General features: G+C 32.3%; 1 protein-coding gene across 3 annotated transcripts in view; it reads left to right on the top strand.

The window, feature by feature from the left end:
• LOC106691458 (cytochrome P450 3A25) overlaps nucleotides 1–19506 on the top strand; it is a 20230-nt gene extending 724 nt beyond the window's left edge. The window contains exons 1-9 of one of the 3 annotated variants that reach the window (XM_014437234.2): nucleotides 5371–5393; nucleotides 8216–8418; nucleotides 10604–10795; nucleotides 13037–13169; nucleotides 13251–13450; nucleotides 16471–16616; nucleotides 16693–16911; nucleotides 17196–17441; nucleotides 18870–19506. In XM_014437234.2, the coding sequence (XP_014292720.1) occupies nucleotides 8240–8418; nucleotides 10604–10795; nucleotides 13037–13169; nucleotides 13251–13450; nucleotides 16471–16616; nucleotides 16693–16911; nucleotides 17196–17441; nucleotides 18870–19051 (1497 nt within the window). In that variant the 5' untranslated portion in view covers nucleotides 5371–5393; nucleotides 8216–8239 and the 3' untranslated portion in view covers nucleotides 19052–19506. Of the gene's footprint in view, nucleotides 1–5370; nucleotides 5394–8215; nucleotides 8419–10603; nucleotides 10796–13036; nucleotides 13170–13250; nucleotides 13451–16470; nucleotides 16617–16692; nucleotides 16912–17195; nucleotides 17442–18869 lie in introns of those variants that run through there. The other 2 variants (XM_014437232.3, XM_014437235.3) reach the window with 2 other exon arrangements.

The raw sequence follows: 19506 nt of genomic DNA on the forward strand, positions 1-19506 counted from the left end.
TAAAATTTTCCCCTTACAGTGTATTTAAAAATAACAAAAAATAGAAATAACTTCAATACGACAAGAGTTTTTAGGAGTGAAACAAAGTTCATATTAGGTACTTCAGGAAGCGCTTATGTACACATTTTGGAAAATACAATTTTTGGACTAAAATTTTCGCCTTAGTGTATTTAAAAATAACAAAATTTAGAAATAAATTCAATACGACAAGCGTTTTTAGGAGTGAAACAAAGTTCATATTCGTTTTTGAAAAATATATACACATTTTTGGACTAAAATTTTTGCCTTACAGTAAATTTAAAAACAATAAAAAATAGAAATAACTTCAATACGACAAGAGTTTTTAGGAGTGAAACAAAGTTCATATTAGGTACTTCAGGAAGCGCTTATGTACACATTTTTGGAAAATAAAATTTTTGGGCTAAAATTTTTGCCTTACAGTATACTTAAAAATATAATAATTTCAACACATCTCAACCAAATTTCACCTAACCTGTACCAAAAGAGTGGTTAAACAGATTAGAACCGGAGGTATAAAGTAAAACGTTTGAAACAGTTTTCTTTATTTGAAACCAATATTGCAACCTTATAATGGCATTAAATCTAAATGGCAGTAATGTTGGTAAAAAAAAAACATTCTAACATTCCTCAAATAAATTAAGTTCGAAAAATTGTAGTTTTTAATTCCTTTGAAAAATTATTTAAAATATTTAAAGGTTTCAAACGAGACTCTAAACGAATACGATTTTCTTTTTCATAAAAAAATATTTTGTTGACCTACTTTCCTTAAAGCCTTGTAATGTTTTACTTAATTTTTAGTTATAAAAAATCATTTAATAGAATCAGTAATTTTTTTTTTAAAGAGACGAATCGATTATCATATAATAACAATGAAGAAAATGTATACTGTATAAAGTTATGCACTGAAAATGCTTAATTTTGTTATAACGTTTTTTTTTACTGTATATATCGGAATAGTATATAACCTTTCCGGGAAAATCCTGAACATTTATCACAACCGGATGAACGGTTTGGCAGTGCATAAAGTATAATAGCATATTTTCTTTGTACGAACTCATTACACAATATACAGTTATAAAACAAAACCTGAGTCTAGTGCTCCATTATATAAAGAATAAACAAAAGATAAAACAAGTACTCCATAGCAAAACAATAAACAAAAAATAAATCAAACTGGATAATACAAAACTATTAATATAATATTCATTACTCCATTATATTAAACTAAAAAAAAATGAGAATTATTTTAAATAAACGAAAGCTCAATATAAGTACAGTTATTAATCGGCTTCGGAAACTATTTACATAATACTATCCATATTACAATTACAAAATCAAACTTATTACATATTGTTACAATATAAATATAGAGTTTGTTCAATTTAGCTTCACTATCAATGTTCAATATATTTTTTATGTTTTGTAGATCGCGAGATATGGATATGAGTGGCTTTAAGATATATGGTCTATTTTCTTTAAATGTAGGAGGATGTGGTACAAACCATCATTAAAATAACTTTTGCAAAATGTACAGAGTTCGCTTGCCTTAAAAATGAGGGTTTTGCTTCCATGGTGTATTTTTTTATTTTTTTTTATTTAGCCCAAATGTTAGATATGCTTCAGGTTTTAGCAGGTTAAAACTGCAGAGTGATCGGTATATGGGGTTAATGTTTGAGTTCACTTCTCTATTGAAGATTTTTTTTTATACCAGATCGGCCTGGTGGGCCTTACATGGTTCATATAACTTATATTATATATATTTTTTAACAGTTGATGATGAGGGGGTATAGTCATACAAATGACACCCCTAACTATATAAAATGTTTTTATTAAAAGAAAAAAATAATAATAAAATAAATAGATAAGAATAATGCTTCTTAATAAAAGAAGAAAGTAAAATTAATAACAAAAAATAATGATATTGGTACACTTAAATAAAACAAACAATTGCCTTATTATATAATAGTAAAAAGAAACAAGTTAATTTGAAAAAGGGAAGAGAGAAAGAAAAATTAAAAAATAATAATAATGAATAAATAAAATGAGTAATAATAATAAGTAAATAGAGGTAGTGTGACTATGAATTAATTTTATATTTATTAAAAATTTATAAAAGAATGTCCTGCAGCAGCCTGGGCTTCAGTCTTCGGGTTGAGGTTGGGTTTCCCAAGTTGTAGGTCACTGCTCCTTTAACTGTCGGCAACTGGGAGTGGAACTTCATGAACTCTCTATTGAAGTTGTGGTTCAGGATCTTTTCAAGAATATCGCCTTTATGTCTGAATATTCCGTTTTCGTAGGAAGCATTGAACTCATTTCAACATTCATATTGGGCTATCATATGAGATGCAGTAGTATTCTACATCAGGGAAGTCTGCATCTAGAATGCTTAGTCTGTTGCAACAAATTCAGTGCATAAAGTAAAAACAAATATTGATTTTTATATATTAGATAACAAGTTTACTGAGGCATGATAGTCATTTCCTATCAATATTTACTACCTATATCCGGCGTGCAGTGTTTATTGATGTACTGATATCAATAACATGGTCAATTACTTAATGATGATGATAAGAACAGCTGATTCAACTCCATTGTGTATATGAATAATAGTCCTCTATTACTTTGTTATATTACAAAGTATATTCTTTTTACAATTAATGTTAATTTATATTTACTTCATTATAATATATAAATAATTTGTTTAGTTTGAGATAACACTGTGGCTCCACAAGTAAACATAACTCGCGATTAATAAATGACTGATTATAGGTATGTCAGAATATATGCTGCATACTGTCAAAGTCGTCTAAATATATCAATAAGCTACACTGAACGGATAAAAAACCCTAATGATGAGAAACTAGTTGATATTATACATGAGGAGCAGAGGGTTGGGGGTGCGGTCAGAGAATAACACAAATAAGTTTCAAAACGTATTTATTAATGCCAAAGTTTCGGCCAGAATTTCTAACCTTCATCAGTGTTAAGAACTAGAAACAAGATAAGAACCAATGAATAAAAGGATATATAGAATGATAAAAGTAAATAATATTACTGAATAAAAATGAATAAAATAAAGTAATTATTTATATATACGTTTTATTTCCTACATTTTCATTAATTTATTTTATTAATTTTCATTCTGTTCAATTATTTACTTTAATCATTCTATATATCCTTTTATTCATTGGTTCTTATCTTTTTTTTAGTTCTAAGCTCTGATGAAGGCTAGAAATAATGGCCTGAAACGTTGGCTCTAATAAGTACGTTTTTTAATTTATTTATGTTATTCTTTGACCGAACACCCAACCATCTTCCCCTCAAAAAACCCTAACGCTAATCACGTTTCATGAAATTAATTGCAAATTAGTTTTGGAAAAAAATTTTGGTGTTTGAAAAATTGTATCTCAGGAAATATTGAACTTGAGGAATTCTAACAGGACACAATTTCAAGGTTATTAAATTTACCATAAAGTAGTCTATAATGATGATTATATTCATAAGAATCGTAGTTTTCTTGATATTTGCCTAAATATATTCACAAAAGCTGTTCGAAGAATTGTATCTCGGGAAATATTGAAGGTAGAGTTCTAATAGGGCAGAATTTGAAGGTCATTGAATTGAAGACATTGAGTAATGAATGAAAAATTAGAGAACATTTTATTTTTTTATTTTACAAAATGAACTTCCGGCGGGGTCTTCTATAATTAGCTCAATATCTACTTCTCAAGGACATTTACTCTTCCTGTTGTTAATATTCAATGTTACTGTTGTTAATAAAGTCCAGATAAACAATTGAATCATTTTCAAACAGAATATGTGCATGAACTGTTGAAAAAATTATCCTTTTTGATCGTAATATACAGAAACAATGAAACATAAGTCGATATCCTTCAATAAGACAATTTTTGTCTGGTTATAAAAAACAATACGTAAATACGTATTTACAACGAATAGAAATATTTTAATTTACAAAGGAACATAACTCTTAGCAAATTAATGTTAATTAATATAATATGAGTAATGCCTCTGCAATATAAACTGAATGTTAAAGTGAGATGTAAAAATTCATTTTTTATTGTATATATGTTGCTCTGTGGCAAACTGTGAATATATAGATTATATCACAAGCCGGTATGTAACAGGGGTGGAAGGTTGCTAAGCAAAGTACACACGTGTACTTTTATTATTAGGTTTCACTACAGTAAGAACGTTTTGTGTTACTTAACCGTAACTAAAAACAGTAAAAACGTGTTATTTGTGTCCATTCAAGTTCAACAGGTCATGGGCTCAGGTACTTCGCGAAATTAAAAATTTGTAGTGAGAAAGTAAAAATAATGCGGTAGTGTTTGTTCCGAGTTCAAATAAGTAATAACTATAAAAATAAGTAAAAACAGTTAAAGTTCGTTAAATGCGCAACCTGTAATATAAAATGTATCTCAACAGCTTTAATGAAATAAATCGAATTGAGGACCTGAGGGCTTCCAAATGCGGAAATTCAAGGTTAACATCTTAAAAGCCTACGGATTGTTTGAGATTATTTCTAAAAATTTTGAACCTCCCAGAAACCAGCAAAGTAAAGAATATAAGGTGTATATACCCAATGGTGGTAAAGCCCTAAAGTTAATAGTAATAACAGTGAATCAGAGAGCATTAACTTGCACTACTGCACTACTGCAGGTCAAATGCATTCTAAAATATGTGACATATATGAGACAGATGTTTCTCAGCAATAATTTGAACTTTTGCAAGAATTCTTTGATTTTAAATTTAAGACTGGGATAGACTTGAAGAGCCATATAAGCTCTATCGAAAACTTCAGATTAAAATCATTGGGCAATGATATACGAGATGATATAATCATTTCAAAAGTAATAACACTTCTAGAGCAGCATAACTATATTATAAGTGTTTGGGAAAGCACAGACACCGATGTGAAAACTCTTTCCAATTTAATTAAAAGACTGAAGGCTGAAGAAAGACGTTCCTTAAATTATACTGAAGAAACAGACATTCCAGTTGCGTTGACCAATGTAAAAACATATTTGAGGACTACTTCTAACAAGAGGAAATGCTTTTCTTGCTCTAAAGAAGGACATGTGAGTAAAGACTGTCCAACCTAGAAAAAACTCTGTGGGGTGTGTAAAACACGAGATGATATAAACTGTAAATGTATGTAAAATATAAGTAATGCCTCTGCAATATAAACTAAATGTTAAAGTGTGATGTAAAGATTCATTTTTTATTGTATACATGTTGCTCTGTGCAACTGTGAATATATATATATCGATTGTATCACAAGCCGGTATGTAACAGCAAGTGGAAGGTTACTAAGCAATGTGAGTGTACTAGTGTTGTTAGTTCTCACTACAGTAAGAACGTTTTGTGTTATCTAACCGTAACTAATAAAACAGTAAAAACATTTTATTTGTATCCACCACCCTCGCGTTCAACACTAAGCTCAAAAAAAAATTTTAAAAATAGTGGAAGCATGTTAGAAAATATAAATCTACTAAAAATTCGTATTCCTTATTGTATTGTAATATTGTATATTTTTAAAATAATCAATAGTATAAACTTGAATTAATTATACTAATAACTTGACTTGAATTAATTATACTAATAAAAAAAAATAGTTAAAACTAAGTCAGGCGGAAGAGTGCAGGTTATAATGCGGGCTGGGATTCCAAGGTAAACAGAATAACATCTGAAGACCTCTATAACACTGTTCTTCAGTCACCCGAAATCTCTGGTTAACACAGTTCCAATAACATTGGTCACTTGTGGTTACTTGTTCGTTTGTTTTTTAGGATAAATTCAACTTTTCTGATGTTAATGCGTTTCTGTAACTCAAAATCGTCTAAAATAACTAGAAATTAAATAAGAAAAATAAAATTAATAAATGTTATATACACTTATATGTTTATTATAGTGGAATTTAGTTCAAGCATTAAATTATAAGAAAAAAAAATCACAATTTTCCCCCAAAAGTGTAAAACGTGAATTTTGTACACCAAAAAGTAAAAATTGTTGAAAAACTCCAAAACATGCAATGTCCCCCGACCATCACCTTCATTTTGTAAAATTATTAATATTTGAATGCCTTTTTTATGATTGGAAATTCTGTCGAGGTTTGGTGGAATTTGGAGGTAGGAAACATAAGATGCAATTGCATAAAAATTCTGCCTCTAATCACCACATTTATTATATTATCTGCTCCGAATCCTTTAAGGAAATTGGTACTTATTTCAGATAACCATTTATTCATGTCAGTCAATTGTGTCCTTGACGAAGAGCTAAAAATACATGCATCTGCCGCCTATAAGCTGCTGGAATATAAAATGGCAGCCAATCACTTTTTATAAATAAAATTTCACTCATTTTTAATTCATGCTCTAATATGATTAAAGGCACCAATCAGACGAAAATTATTATTGCCATATTTTTTAAAGATTATCATATTTTATTATAATTTGAGCCCTCTTCAAGTTTAGTCTAGAGAATGGAAGATAAGAATATTTGTTCTGTTTTTAAGAATCTAAAAGTAGATATCTTGAATACTACTAATAGCGAATATATATTTTTTTTAGAACAAACATTGCATCTACATTTTCTTCGTAAAGTAAATATTAATTTTATATTATATTTCATTTTATCTTATTCATTTAGTCAATATTATTTATTATAAATAAGTGGTATTTGAAATTAGCTTATACTTCTGATGACCCTTTGTTACAAAGTATGGGCCAACCGAAAACGAGGGTACTTGCTTCTCCTACAATTTGTAATATCCAATGAACAAAAAAATCTAAGAATAGAGTGTAGCTTATAATAGTACCAGAGCCCAATCGGAGAAAAAAAAGCAGTTATTTTACCCCACAGTTTTTATTACTTTAATGAAAATTATATAATGTTACTAGTCAAAACTGATGACTCTACAAACCATAGTAAGGTGGAATGAAAAATGGCGGCTGTTTTAAAACGTTAAAAAAAATAATCCATTTTTCATTGGAAGCTCTGTATATTTTCCATAAATCATTTAAAGTAGAGAAAATTTGCTAAAATACGAGTCATTATAGAACTGTTTACGTTGAATAGTGTCCGAAATAAATCAAATTTGTTATTACTTTAATGAAAACTATATACAGTTGAGAGTTAAAATTGATGAATCTGCCAATCATAATTAGGGGAAATAAAAATGGTTACTGTACCGAAAATACAAAAAGTATTTTTAAGTTGTTTTGAGCAAAAAAAAAAAAAAAAAGCTATGCGTTATTTGCTTTTAGAAAATGGTTCTAAAATTATACAAAGTGCTTAATGAGAGTAAATGTTATTAAAAAGTATTGTTTGAAATAAAAATAAATTAAATTTTCGTTCATTTTTTATTCAGAGCACCATATCATTAAAACTACCTTCAACACTAAAATTAATTTCATAGGACATTATTTATAGTGTAGTAAATTCTATAAAGTGTGTGCCCTAATAGGTATATGTGCGTCAACTAGTTTATAAAATACAGTTATCCATAAATCAAAATCTTTCTGAATAACTAGATATCTATATTTTGTGAATATTTTACGAAAATAATAATTATAAACAATTTTACAGTATATTCAATTAGCTTTAATTTGAATGCTTAGTCATTCGTACGTATAGTGGTTGCTGAGATACGATTTTCCATAAATCAAAAATTCTGTCCCAACCATTATAAATCAATATTTTTTTAATTTGTGTGTTATTAAAACTCTAAGTAAAGCTCGTTAAATGCAAAATAAATTATTTGATGACAATTATCTTCCTAGGAGTTGCTGTTTCCAAGATATTTGCCAAAATAAAATATTCGTTTATGAAAAATTTTATTGAATTTGATATGAAAATTGTGTATAATTAGGTAGTAAAATTACAATTGTAAATTGTTTTCTATTGGGCTAGCTAGTTTCTCCAAAAACTCCTAAGATATAAAAATTTCTTTTTTAATCTAGGCGTGATTGAAGAAAAATTTCTTTCAGTGTATGAACTTTCTTTATTACAACATAGATTCATCACTGAATGAATGCCTTTAGTGAGGGCTGAAACGTGGGGAAACCTATCCCCTCCTTCCACCATCTTCCCCAAGTTTTTAAGCATATAGATCATACTTAATAATTTATCTTGCACTTTTTAAAAATATATCTCGTTGAAATTCCTCTTTCAGGTGTGCGCTTGAAGAGAAGCCAGAATGTTAGTGGAGGCAACAGTGGTACTAGTTGTGACGTTATGCTGGACATACTTCTGGCTCTTCGGCTTCTGGGACAGGAGGAATGTTTTCAATGTCAAATTCGAATTTACTCGCCAAACATTCACTAAAGTGTTTATCAGGAATGAACACATTCATGATTTCTTCGTCGATCTTTACAGGTATATAAACTTATGTATATGTTACTAAGAATCGATTAGTTAACTATTTATTTTTTTATTTTAGTGTCGATCTTTACAGGTAAATTATGTATATATTATACTTGGAATTATCTTTGACAAAATCGTTTTTTTGGAAAAACTATGTTTACGATGTCTCCTTTCATACCTTTCCCACTTAAAAGCGTCTAAATTACCACCGCTACCTATTTCCGTTTGAAACCATTGGACTCCGGGTCACTTCCTTTATAATCTCCATTTTGACTTTTGTTGTACGGTATTTGGAGGTATCTCTGGGATTTCGAAAAAAACATAAAAAGATAAATTACACTGTATGAATCGCCTTCGGAGTCTCTAGGGACTCATCCATCTTCTGTTTTTATGAGGAATTGAAATTTATGCTTCCTACCGTAGCGAATACCTCCAAGTTATCCAATCCCACCGTGGCAACCATCCAATCATAAATTTCAGATCTCCTTAATATAAAATCCTGAGTTCATTCCCGCAATACCCGTTCCCGGTCTTCATACTTGTATGCAGCAGCCCAAAGACTGATTGTGTATTGACAGACTTGTATTAGACATTGGCAGATCCTTCCTTATTAAATCCTCTTACCTACGAAATCCCATTCCTACTTCTATCCCCTGGTCTCATCCTCCCTCCAAATCACGCTTTCCTTTCCATCCAGTTCTAACGGAAATGAGATATTCCTTATTTACATACATCCTGACAACTGTTTACAATTCATTTCTCTTACTTACTTTCCTCTTGTATGGAAGTTTTCAGAAGTCAATCTCAAAACCAAACAATCTGACCAAATAATTACCGACCGATTAGCCTTTCTAAAATTTTTGAAACATAATTTAATTCTTCAAGCGGTTCTATCCATTATTAAGGGAAAACCATGTGATTCCAAACCACCAATTCGGCTTTAGACCTGCACACTCAACAATTCAACAATGTCATAGAGAAGCTGACGCCATTGCCGTGGTATTGAAAAAAAAAAGGAATGTTGCACAGCAGCTTTCGTCAAACAGGCCTTCAAGTGTGGTATGGTGGTCACCTAAGCAAACTTAAAAAAATCCTACCGAAGGCCTTTTATTAATTATAAGGTCATATCTTTAGAATAGTTTCGGCGCTTGGGTGCCACAGGGCATTATTTAAGGTCCGTTTCCTTACTCTCTATATACTTCCGATATTCCACAAACTACTAACACACTGCTCGCAACTTAGGCAGAAAATACTTTCGTACTTTCCATAGATGCCAACCTGACTACAGCTTCTGACAACGTACAGACTCATTTAAATATATTACAAATTTTTGTTAATAAATGACGAAAAAAATTAACATATAAAAATCGAATCAGGTAACATTTACACTTAGACGTTTAGATTGCCCTCAACAAACACTTTACAATATCCAGTTAACTATACAAAGAGATAAAATATAATATAATATAAAATATTTGAGACTTACGATGAATAGACGACTGACCTAGAAATTACATGTGACAACTTTGAAAACAAGACCGAATCACTGACTTCCCTTACTTCGACTACTTCTGCATTATAAAAATAAATTGCCACTTCTAAACAAGCTTAAAATACACAACATGCTGCTTAGACCGATATAAACTTGGCCACTGAGGTGTGGGGCTCCAGCAAAAAGTCCCACCTTCAAACCATTCAAATCTTCCAATCCAAATTCCTCCGATGCATCACTCACAGTCTCTTTTACACCCTAAACAGATTATTAAAAAAGGGTCTGACACATACCATTTGGAGCAGGGATCTGCTACTCTACGTAGATTTTCTATGTCAGGAGTGTCTTCATTGGAAGGTTTCTCCCCCCATCAATTCCTAATCTTATGGGGAGGTTTTCAAATGAATTACCAATTAGCACTAAATACCAAAAGGAATATGTAAAATTGCCAAATAAAGATAATAATAATATGTGGAGAAGATATGGTAGTGTGCAGTCAGCAAATAAACATAAACTATTTATTCAAGTCGAAACGTCGGCAGGGATAAATAGTTATTGTTTATTTGCTGACCGCTCCCCTCCCCTTCCCCGACCGTCTTCTCCACATATTAATCTACGGTCAACTATCAACACCTCATTAATAATAACAATATTATTTATCATTCCAGGAATTAAGAACTGATTAGTTACCTGTTTATTTTTTAGGAAGTACAAAAGCGAAGGCCTCGTTGGATTTTATGCCTTGTTCTCTCCAATGCTTCTCGTGACTGATCCAGAATTAGTCAAAAGCTTCATTGTGAAAGATTTCAATAAGTTTCATGACACCGTAATAGATATAAAGAAGGAAGTGGACCCTCTATTCGCCATGAACCCTTTCATTGCTAAAGGAATGGAAAAGTGAGTATTGTCCCCTTCTTTTATTATTTATGAAATTTTTTTAACAAAAATAAATTATGCATTCATCATCTGCGAGTAGTATCAATTTTTCAGGTTTTAAAAGATGTTTTTTTCGATAAATGAGGCAATATTTTGCAATTTCAAATTAAAATTTCATGTCTAAATGAATTGTAGGCTCAAACCAGCATTATCTAGAATTTAAAACGTTTCTAGTTCCAATTTCTTTCGTTAAATGAATTCGTCGCTAAATTGTTTGAAAAAAAAAATCAATAGTCCTTTATATAATTCGTACTGACATTTAATATATAAATATATATAGACTTAACAGTCAGGACCATATAGGGACCATATATATACTTGAATATTATATATATGTATAGGAAATAATTAACTGGTGAATTTAGCAATTAGTAGAGGATTGTTGATGTTCATATCCATATTCCAGGTCCACCAGACTGATCTGGTATTAAATAAAAAAAAAAGAAATTATACATTGTATATCTTTCTTGATTCTGTCTATACATCTGGTTATGGCCTCCTTCGTGGTCTCTTGCCAACTATTCTGTCATTCATTGTTGTGTAGATGTGTCCTGATAGATTACTTCGAGCCACATGTCTCGCCCATCTTAATTTCCTTTTCTTCATATCGAGAAATATTGTTACCCAGTCCCTGCGAGCCGTTCACTGTTAGTTCTTCTCTTCCATGTGTTATGGCTCTCATCTCAGTTCATTCCAGTAATTTTACAGAGGACTTTTCTTTTGAATATCTCGATTCTTTTTTTTTAGGATAGCTATTGGAGCCCAGGGCTCTGAACTGTACATCGGAGCTGGCTTTATAATGGCATTGTACCATGTAGTATATTGCTATGTACTGTCTCCTGATTTAGTCGGGATGCCAGGATGATCGCTGAAGGCAATTATCCAAAAATATGTTGATTAGATAATTTATATTGAGTCCTGCAAAATATCATTATAGTTGGATTCTTTTCCAAAGGCTTTTCGTTTGTTTACCAGTTAAATGGTTGTCATAAAATATGATTATTACATTATTACTTATTGCTTAATATATACTTATAGCTGCTGATTTGGATGATTCATATCGTAGTGTGGCGTGACATATTATGTGTGGGTTTCGTCCATGCCCTCCTTAGGACTTCGCCTCGTCAAAATGCATCTTGCCCTCTCTTCGTTATTCTTACTTCTGTCCCTTTACTGCTTCTGTCCCTTCGTCTTCAATCTATTCTCTTTACTTCTGCCCCCACTTTCAAAAAGGGGCGTCGCCTTTTGGGAATCTTATTTCGTCATTGGCTATCATGGTGAGCGTCTATCCTAGGCCCCGAGAAGGGGTGGGAAACACAAATGTTCGCTTTTGGTCTTTACTTGCCTTAAAATCTTTTACACCAGGTGTGAAAAATTGGTATAGAAGACTAATGTGGGATACAAACACAGGTGTCCATCATGTGTGTGTTGACAGGGGTATTCGGGGGGACAGGTATCCTCGCAGATGTGGCTAAATCATATAACGACATTTACCATGTTGTTGTCGGAATGTTAAAACCTCGATACATAGCCATATATTGAACATAAAAAAAGAATCTGTACCCCTGCAACCTATGAATGGTTAAGGGTCCAATACTTTGTAAGGAAGTACTACAAATCTAATCTGTTACTAGATTAACGGTTGTGCAAAGAGGTGTTTTGGTCAGAATCACGTTCGACCGCCAAATTTTTACCCAATTAAGGGTCCCTAATTTATGCTGGGTGGACCTTAGGAGGGCTCCAGAACCCACAAGGATGACTCACGGCTACAGTGTAACAAAACAATTGTCTGCCCAACCGGATTCGAACTCGGGTCCTTGGAGTTACTAGCATCGTGCCCTATATATAGGATATATACTTATATACTAGTTTTAAGCTCTTTTTTATCCACTTTTATGAGAAAACATGTTTTGTGTCTACTACTCAATTATTCCATGTGTATGTTGGAATTAATAACAGTTGCAATCGGTTAGTGGAACATGCATTTTGTTATTTCAAATATTTATTTTATTTATGTCGCTTATTTTAATAAATTAAACTCAAAAGGTATTTTAATTTTGTCTCTGGTGTTTATGAATCACTGCCACATTTGTAACAGATGTCGGTTTGCCTCACCTGGCCAAGTCCGCGGAGGGGAACATAATTCCCATTTAATTTCAGATTGTTCGTTTAATTACATAAAATAATCATTTTACATTTCAGGTGGAAGGAGCGTCGAAGTATTCATACTTGGAATATGACCACAGTCAGGTTTAAGGAGATCTTGCCTTTCATGTCTAGAGCAGGTGAAATTATGGTCAAGTACCTCACCGAAAAGAAAATGGAACCAGTTATGGTATTATAACTTCTTTGATTATAAAAATAACAAATTTATTACTACTACAATTTTATTATCTTGTAAATGTTAATCATTGAGTTGCAGGCAAAGGACCTCTCCTTCCAGTTCACAGTAGATGTCGCAGCCTCATGTGGATTTGGTATAGAACCTACTGCATTTACCGATCCGGAAAACAATTTTATTAAGTATGCCAATGCAGACAAAATATTCCGACCTACGCCGGTGACGATGTTCACTCATTTGTTTGCACCAAAGATAGCCCACCTTCTGAAGCTAAAGTAATTTTAAATTTATATGTATAAAATTTATTACTGTATAATAATCTAATAGGATCTCTGTAAATTGCATTGATTTATTAATTAGAGGTTACATTTTACTAAAAAGGAAAAAATGAATGTGTCTACCACTCTTCGACTTAGCAGCAGACTTTGAATCAAAATTAATTCGCGCACGTTTCAGAACAGATCTCCCTGTATTATTCACTTGCAATTCTTCCCCAAACTAATAAGCCGTTCTGTTGACTGGTTGACTAACTCAGATGTCAACTGGTTTATATATTTACTTTTAATAATATTTCGTTTTGCAAAATTTTAACATTTTTCTGTTTAATGGTTTGGTAAAAATTTAACAGTTTACAGGTTATAGTACAAGAGTCAGGGTGAAAAAAGGCAGTTAACTCAGGATTATTTCAATTTTTTATTAATTTAATGAAAATTGTGAATAATTACTAGTAAAACTTTATAAGTCTGCCAAGTATAGGTAGGGGGAATACAAAATGGTGGCTGTTTCAAAACGGTCTCAAACAATAATATTTCTTTCGGAACTTCAGATCTTTAAAACGCAAGAAACGCTAATAGAACATCATTCAAAGTATAGTAAGTTTGCTACACTATGAGCTCTAATAGAGCTCTTTACGTTCAATAGCTTCCGAAATTTTTAAAAAGCAACATTTCGTTAAAAAATGCACTGAAAAATCGGTATTTTGTGAATTTATTTTGAGATACGTATATCTCAAAAACCATTCGACCTACAGATGTCTATTAGCACTCATATTAAAGCTAGTTTAATGTACTATAAAGTAGTTTAAGATGTTTATCTTCGTAAGAGTAGTAGTTTTCCTGATATTCAACAAATAAATTGACAAATTTTGATAATATCTAGTTGATCAGACAGAAATGTTAATTTATGAAAAACATATCATAGGAACCATAAGACGTACAGATGTTTGCTAGCACTCAAATTAAAGCCAGTTAAATATACTATATAGTAGTTTATAACGTTTACCTTTGTAGGAGTAGTAATTTTTATTATATTTGACAAAATAAATTCACATTATGTTAATTTCTAGTTTTTCAGATAACATTTTTGATATAAAAAAAAATTATACCTCAGGAACCATATTACATATGTCTGCTAGCACTAAAAAATAACGCAACTTAACTTACTAGAAAGTAGTTTATGAGTAAGGGTAGTAGTTTTTATGATATTCGCATATGAATATAAATTTTGCACATGACATTTTATTTGAACAACTATAAATCAACTTATTTTAGAAAATATCTTAAAAACTACTACTTCTACAAATATAAACGTCATATATTGCTTTATAGTACATTAAGTTAGCTTTAATTTAAGTGCTAATAGACCTCTATCGGTTTCTGGAATATAGATTTCTCAAAATAAATTCACTAACAAAATTGCTTTAGAAAATAATACGAATAAAAATAAATGTGATTAAATTATAAAACATGGCGTTAACAGGTTTCAAGGAAATATCCGTTTATAACCAGCTAATGATCGGAGCTATCTTCTGTTGTTTTAAATGGACAGTCTGTATATCCTACTCCTCTTTTTGAGATCTTTTTATGAGGTTGTTTCACCTTCAGACAGTGAATTAACTAAAATTACTTGTGGTGACATGCCAACTTTTGTGCAGATATATCAGCTTTATTCTCTTCCCTTATTCGGTAGAGAAAAAATAAATCCATTATTTTTACGTGAAATCCTAGACTTTACCTAAAATGTTTCGGATTGTCCGATTTGCGTCAAATATGCACCGTCTTGTTCTATAAATTTATTCTATTTTAAAGGTAGATTCATAATGCCTCTCTCATAGAAGTCTTCGTCCCTATTGCCGAAAAACTCTAGTAACCGATTTTCAGTCGTCTCTTGAAGCCAATTTCTTATCACCAAGAAAGTTTTGCAATCGCTTGGTGTGAGGTTCGGACTATATGGTGGATGCATCAAAACTTCCCAACCAAGCTCCCGAAATTTCTGGCGAGTCACTATAGATGTGTGTGGTGTGGCGTTTTTTCGATACAGCACGCACGATACAGACACCTCTTGTCCACACCTGTTGACCAATTCTGGCCGTTTCTGGTCAATCGTTGTTAGTCCTTGTTTGACCACCGTTTGAGCTGCTTCACCGGGCTTTGACTATGATCATTTTTGCACAATGTTATCGTATGTGACCCATTTATCATCCCCAGTCACCATCCGTTTAAGAAATGGGTCGATTTCATTCCGTTTGGTCCAGGCTTCGCAGATGGAAGTTCGATTCATCATGTTTTTTGGTGTGGCGCCCAAACATCAAGCTCTTGAACCCAGCTTTGTGCAAATGGTTTCAAAATGTTTTTTGGTCGATCTTTAGCTCCTAGGCGATATGATTTCGGTGATTTTATCGACATTTTCGACGACAGGCCTGCCAGTGCGAGGTGCGTCTTTACCCGTACGTCAGACAAACATCAAAAATACCCGAACGGAATCGACGAAACCAAAATTACGCGTAATTAGCTGTTACAATATCGGGACCATGAACACCATTCACAATTTCAGCCTCCTGGCTTGTATTTTCGCCTTTATCAAAGAAAAATTGTAATATTTATTGAATTTTCTCTTTGTTGACTTCCATCTTAAGCACCCTGTAACTCACAACTGAATGGACCAAACAAAAAATAGCAAATCAAATTTTTTAGTGCGAAAAGTCACTTGCTTGACAACGAGCATAAATCTGAAATTTTTTGATCGATACTTTACGATATATCGATCGCTACAATCATCTACCGAAGAAATAATGGATTTCTTTTTCCCCAACCTAATATTTATTTTATGCACTTTGTATTTTCCTGCTTACTCTACCTGATCTCTTTAAAGAAAGCATGTTTTTACATCATCCAATCACCTAAATACAGTCCACTAATTTCCTATGTTCCAGTTGGGTTCTCCTAATACTTTTTCTACGGGCCGAAATAATAATTTAGTTAATATAATGTATTCAGCTATGTATATTCTTTGTTAGGGTATTGTCCAAGGATGCTGAAGATTTCTTTGAGGCATTCATTGAAAAAATGAAGGAGTTCAGATCCAGTTCGAATGTAACGAAAAACGACTTCTTCCACTACATTATGAAGATGAACCAAAAGTTAAAAGAAGAAAACAAACCAGGTTGATAAATAGTTCAAATAATATTTAAAAATTAAATACATTTTTTAAAAATGTTATTACAATTTTTTTGTGTTAGTCTATACTAATAAGGAAATGGCATCACACTGCTTTGCATTTTACGTGGACACTACCGAAAGTACAGCGAACCAACTGTCCTTCTTACTCCTTGACTTGGCCACTCATCAGAGTGTTCAGGAAAAATTGCGGAAAGAAATTTCTTCTATTTCAGAATGTGCAACAGGTTTCGATCTCGAAAAAATCTACTCCAGTAATTATTTGAATATGGTGATTAACGGTAAGTGCATCAAAATCCTAAATCATTTATTTTAAAGTAAGGAAATAAAGAAAAATTATTTGTAACACATCATTTTATTTATGAGATTGTTATATTTTAGTATGCATTTATCCATTCCTTTATTCCTAATATAATTGATTGAGAATACTTGATTATGGTAGAAATATCAAGGAAATCATTCAACAAAAAGTAATTGGCTTTAACTAATGAATAATTCTTTATTGTAAAATACTTTAAATTTACTCCTACGCAGCTAATCACTATCTTAACATTTACATACGCAGAGAGCATGAGGATACACACTCAAGCTAGCTTGACGACCCGTATGTGCACACAGGATGCTGTCATTGGGAATACACAGATACCCAAAGGCACCAGGGTCTTCATCCCGGTTGGGCAATTCCACATGGATCCTGAGTACTTCCCGAATCCTGAAAAATTTGACCCAGAAAGATTTTCCGATGAGAACAAGGGCTCCATTCCTAAGTACAGTTTCATTCCTTTTGGAGAAGGTCCAAGGATATGTGTTGGTATGATATCCAATTAATTATTTATTCAAATAGTATTTCACGAGGCCATGTAGCTTCTTTCACATTTTTAGATGCACTTGATAATTCTTTCAATTGAGAGGTCTGAACATAGTATTGTTCTTGTTTTAGTTTTTTTTTTTTTAAATGGTTTTGTTGTAATTTAATCATTTTTAGTGATTGTGAGTAAACAGTTAAGATTATTGTTAATCTTGTGGTTTCTACGAAAGTTTTGACTTACCTGAAGAAGCATTTAGAGAAAATTAAGGCAAAACCTTCTATAAACTTTAGAGTACGATTTTATCAACTCTCGAAAATGTTTCAGATTACCCTGATTACCCCTATTTCACGTTCTGCTTTGCTTGTCCATCAATACAACGTATTTAGTTGCATATTTTGGAAATATTATCTAACATAGTATGACTGAAATCATGGTAACAGCTACGGTAAAAGGATTGGTGGAAAATCAGATAGTAAAGTACACAAGGTCCACAACTAAAAGGCAAAGGAAATAAACATCCAATGACCAAGAAGAACCTGAAAAGGCGCGGATAGATTATTATGTAGCATATCTGCATAGAGCATATCTGCTCCTAGAAGACGAGGAATATAATGATGCAGTATTGCCTTCACATTAGCATCAACCTGACAGAAAGGATATTGATTAGAGGGTTTCGGCCATTGAATCGATCATCGGAAACATTAGGAATTGGATAGTTTGCTCTTGTTAACACACGTCTAGGGATCGTCGCGTTGAGATAGATGAGGTGCTAAGCTTGGCGACTTCATCACCAGAAATCTGCTCAGCGAGACTAACGAATCTACTACTACCCTCACAATTTTGACAGTAATGGGACAGTTAGATCGCTATGATTCTAACGCCTGTGGTAACAAGATATACTGGCAAGTATTGATTTCAAGATTGGGCTCACTCGGATACTCGTTCCGACAACATTGCAATTAATCTGGTAGATAAACCACGGTATTTCCATGGCATCAATAAGGGTTGTAGATTGAGCTCGTAGAGGTAACAGGAGTGTTTTCAGATGCACATTAGAGGGAACTATCGCCGATGAGGAAGAGATGGATACATTTAGGGTAGAAGATTTAGGTTACAGGGAGTTTTGAATCACCAATGTCAGCCACGATGGTCCATAATCTCTCAGGCGCCTGAAATGTAGTGCTAGGCCAGTTACGTAATCGCCTACTTGAGATATTAAGCTACCGGACCATACTAAAGGTGCAAATATGAAGTAATTACTTTGTCACTACTTCATAACACAATTATTTCTATTACTTTTACTTCACAGATATGCAGTAATAACTTCATTAACAAAACTTTGTGAAATATACCATACGTGTACTATTAACTACATTATGTAGTTCAGTAATTTTATACCATTAATACATGCAAGAATGTTTTTATTACAGGTTACAAATTAGCTTTACTACAGATGAAGATGGCAGTGATCTTCCTGCTTCTCAACTTCACCTTGCACCGTTCCAGCGAAGATGAAAAAGAAGACATCGCCTTAGAAAACGCCCCGATTATCACCCCAACTTCCAAGCTGATATTCAAACCTATAATACACAATGCCTCTCAACAAAGCTAAAGAATATTGTACCTAATGGTTATTAAACAATATTATAGCGACACCGCTATCTTCTGGCTACATTGTAACTACTACAGCCGCCAAAACCGTTACGAGCCGGACCTGACGAACTACCACAACGGGAATTACTGAACTCATCACACAGACATCGTATATTGATATATGTATTGTTTCTTGTAAATAATTTAACTTGACTTGTATTTAACTATTTCTGTTATATTTCTAAAATTATAATTTGAATCAATAAAGATTGTAATAGAATCTTCTGATCCACTAAAAGTTAACATCTTACAGGTTGGAACTCTATATGGTGTTTAATAACCCCAGAGAGATAAATTAGCGCAACTTAATAAACCAAAGTGTGAATTACCCTTTCAGGGAATTCTCCTTTGGAGGCATTGAGTAACTACATACATAGTGGATTAGTACATTCTAGCACTATTTTTGGAAATGTG

Source organism: Halyomorpha halys, unplaced genomic scaffold (assembly GCF_000696795.3).
Source record: "Halyomorpha halys isolate HHAL.00 unplaced genomic scaffold, Hhal_1.1 Scaffold2362.1, whole genome shotgun sequence".
In the NCBI taxonomy this organism is placed as follows: domain Eukaryota; kingdom Metazoa; phylum Arthropoda; class Insecta; order Hemiptera; family Pentatomidae; genus Halyomorpha; species Halyomorpha halys.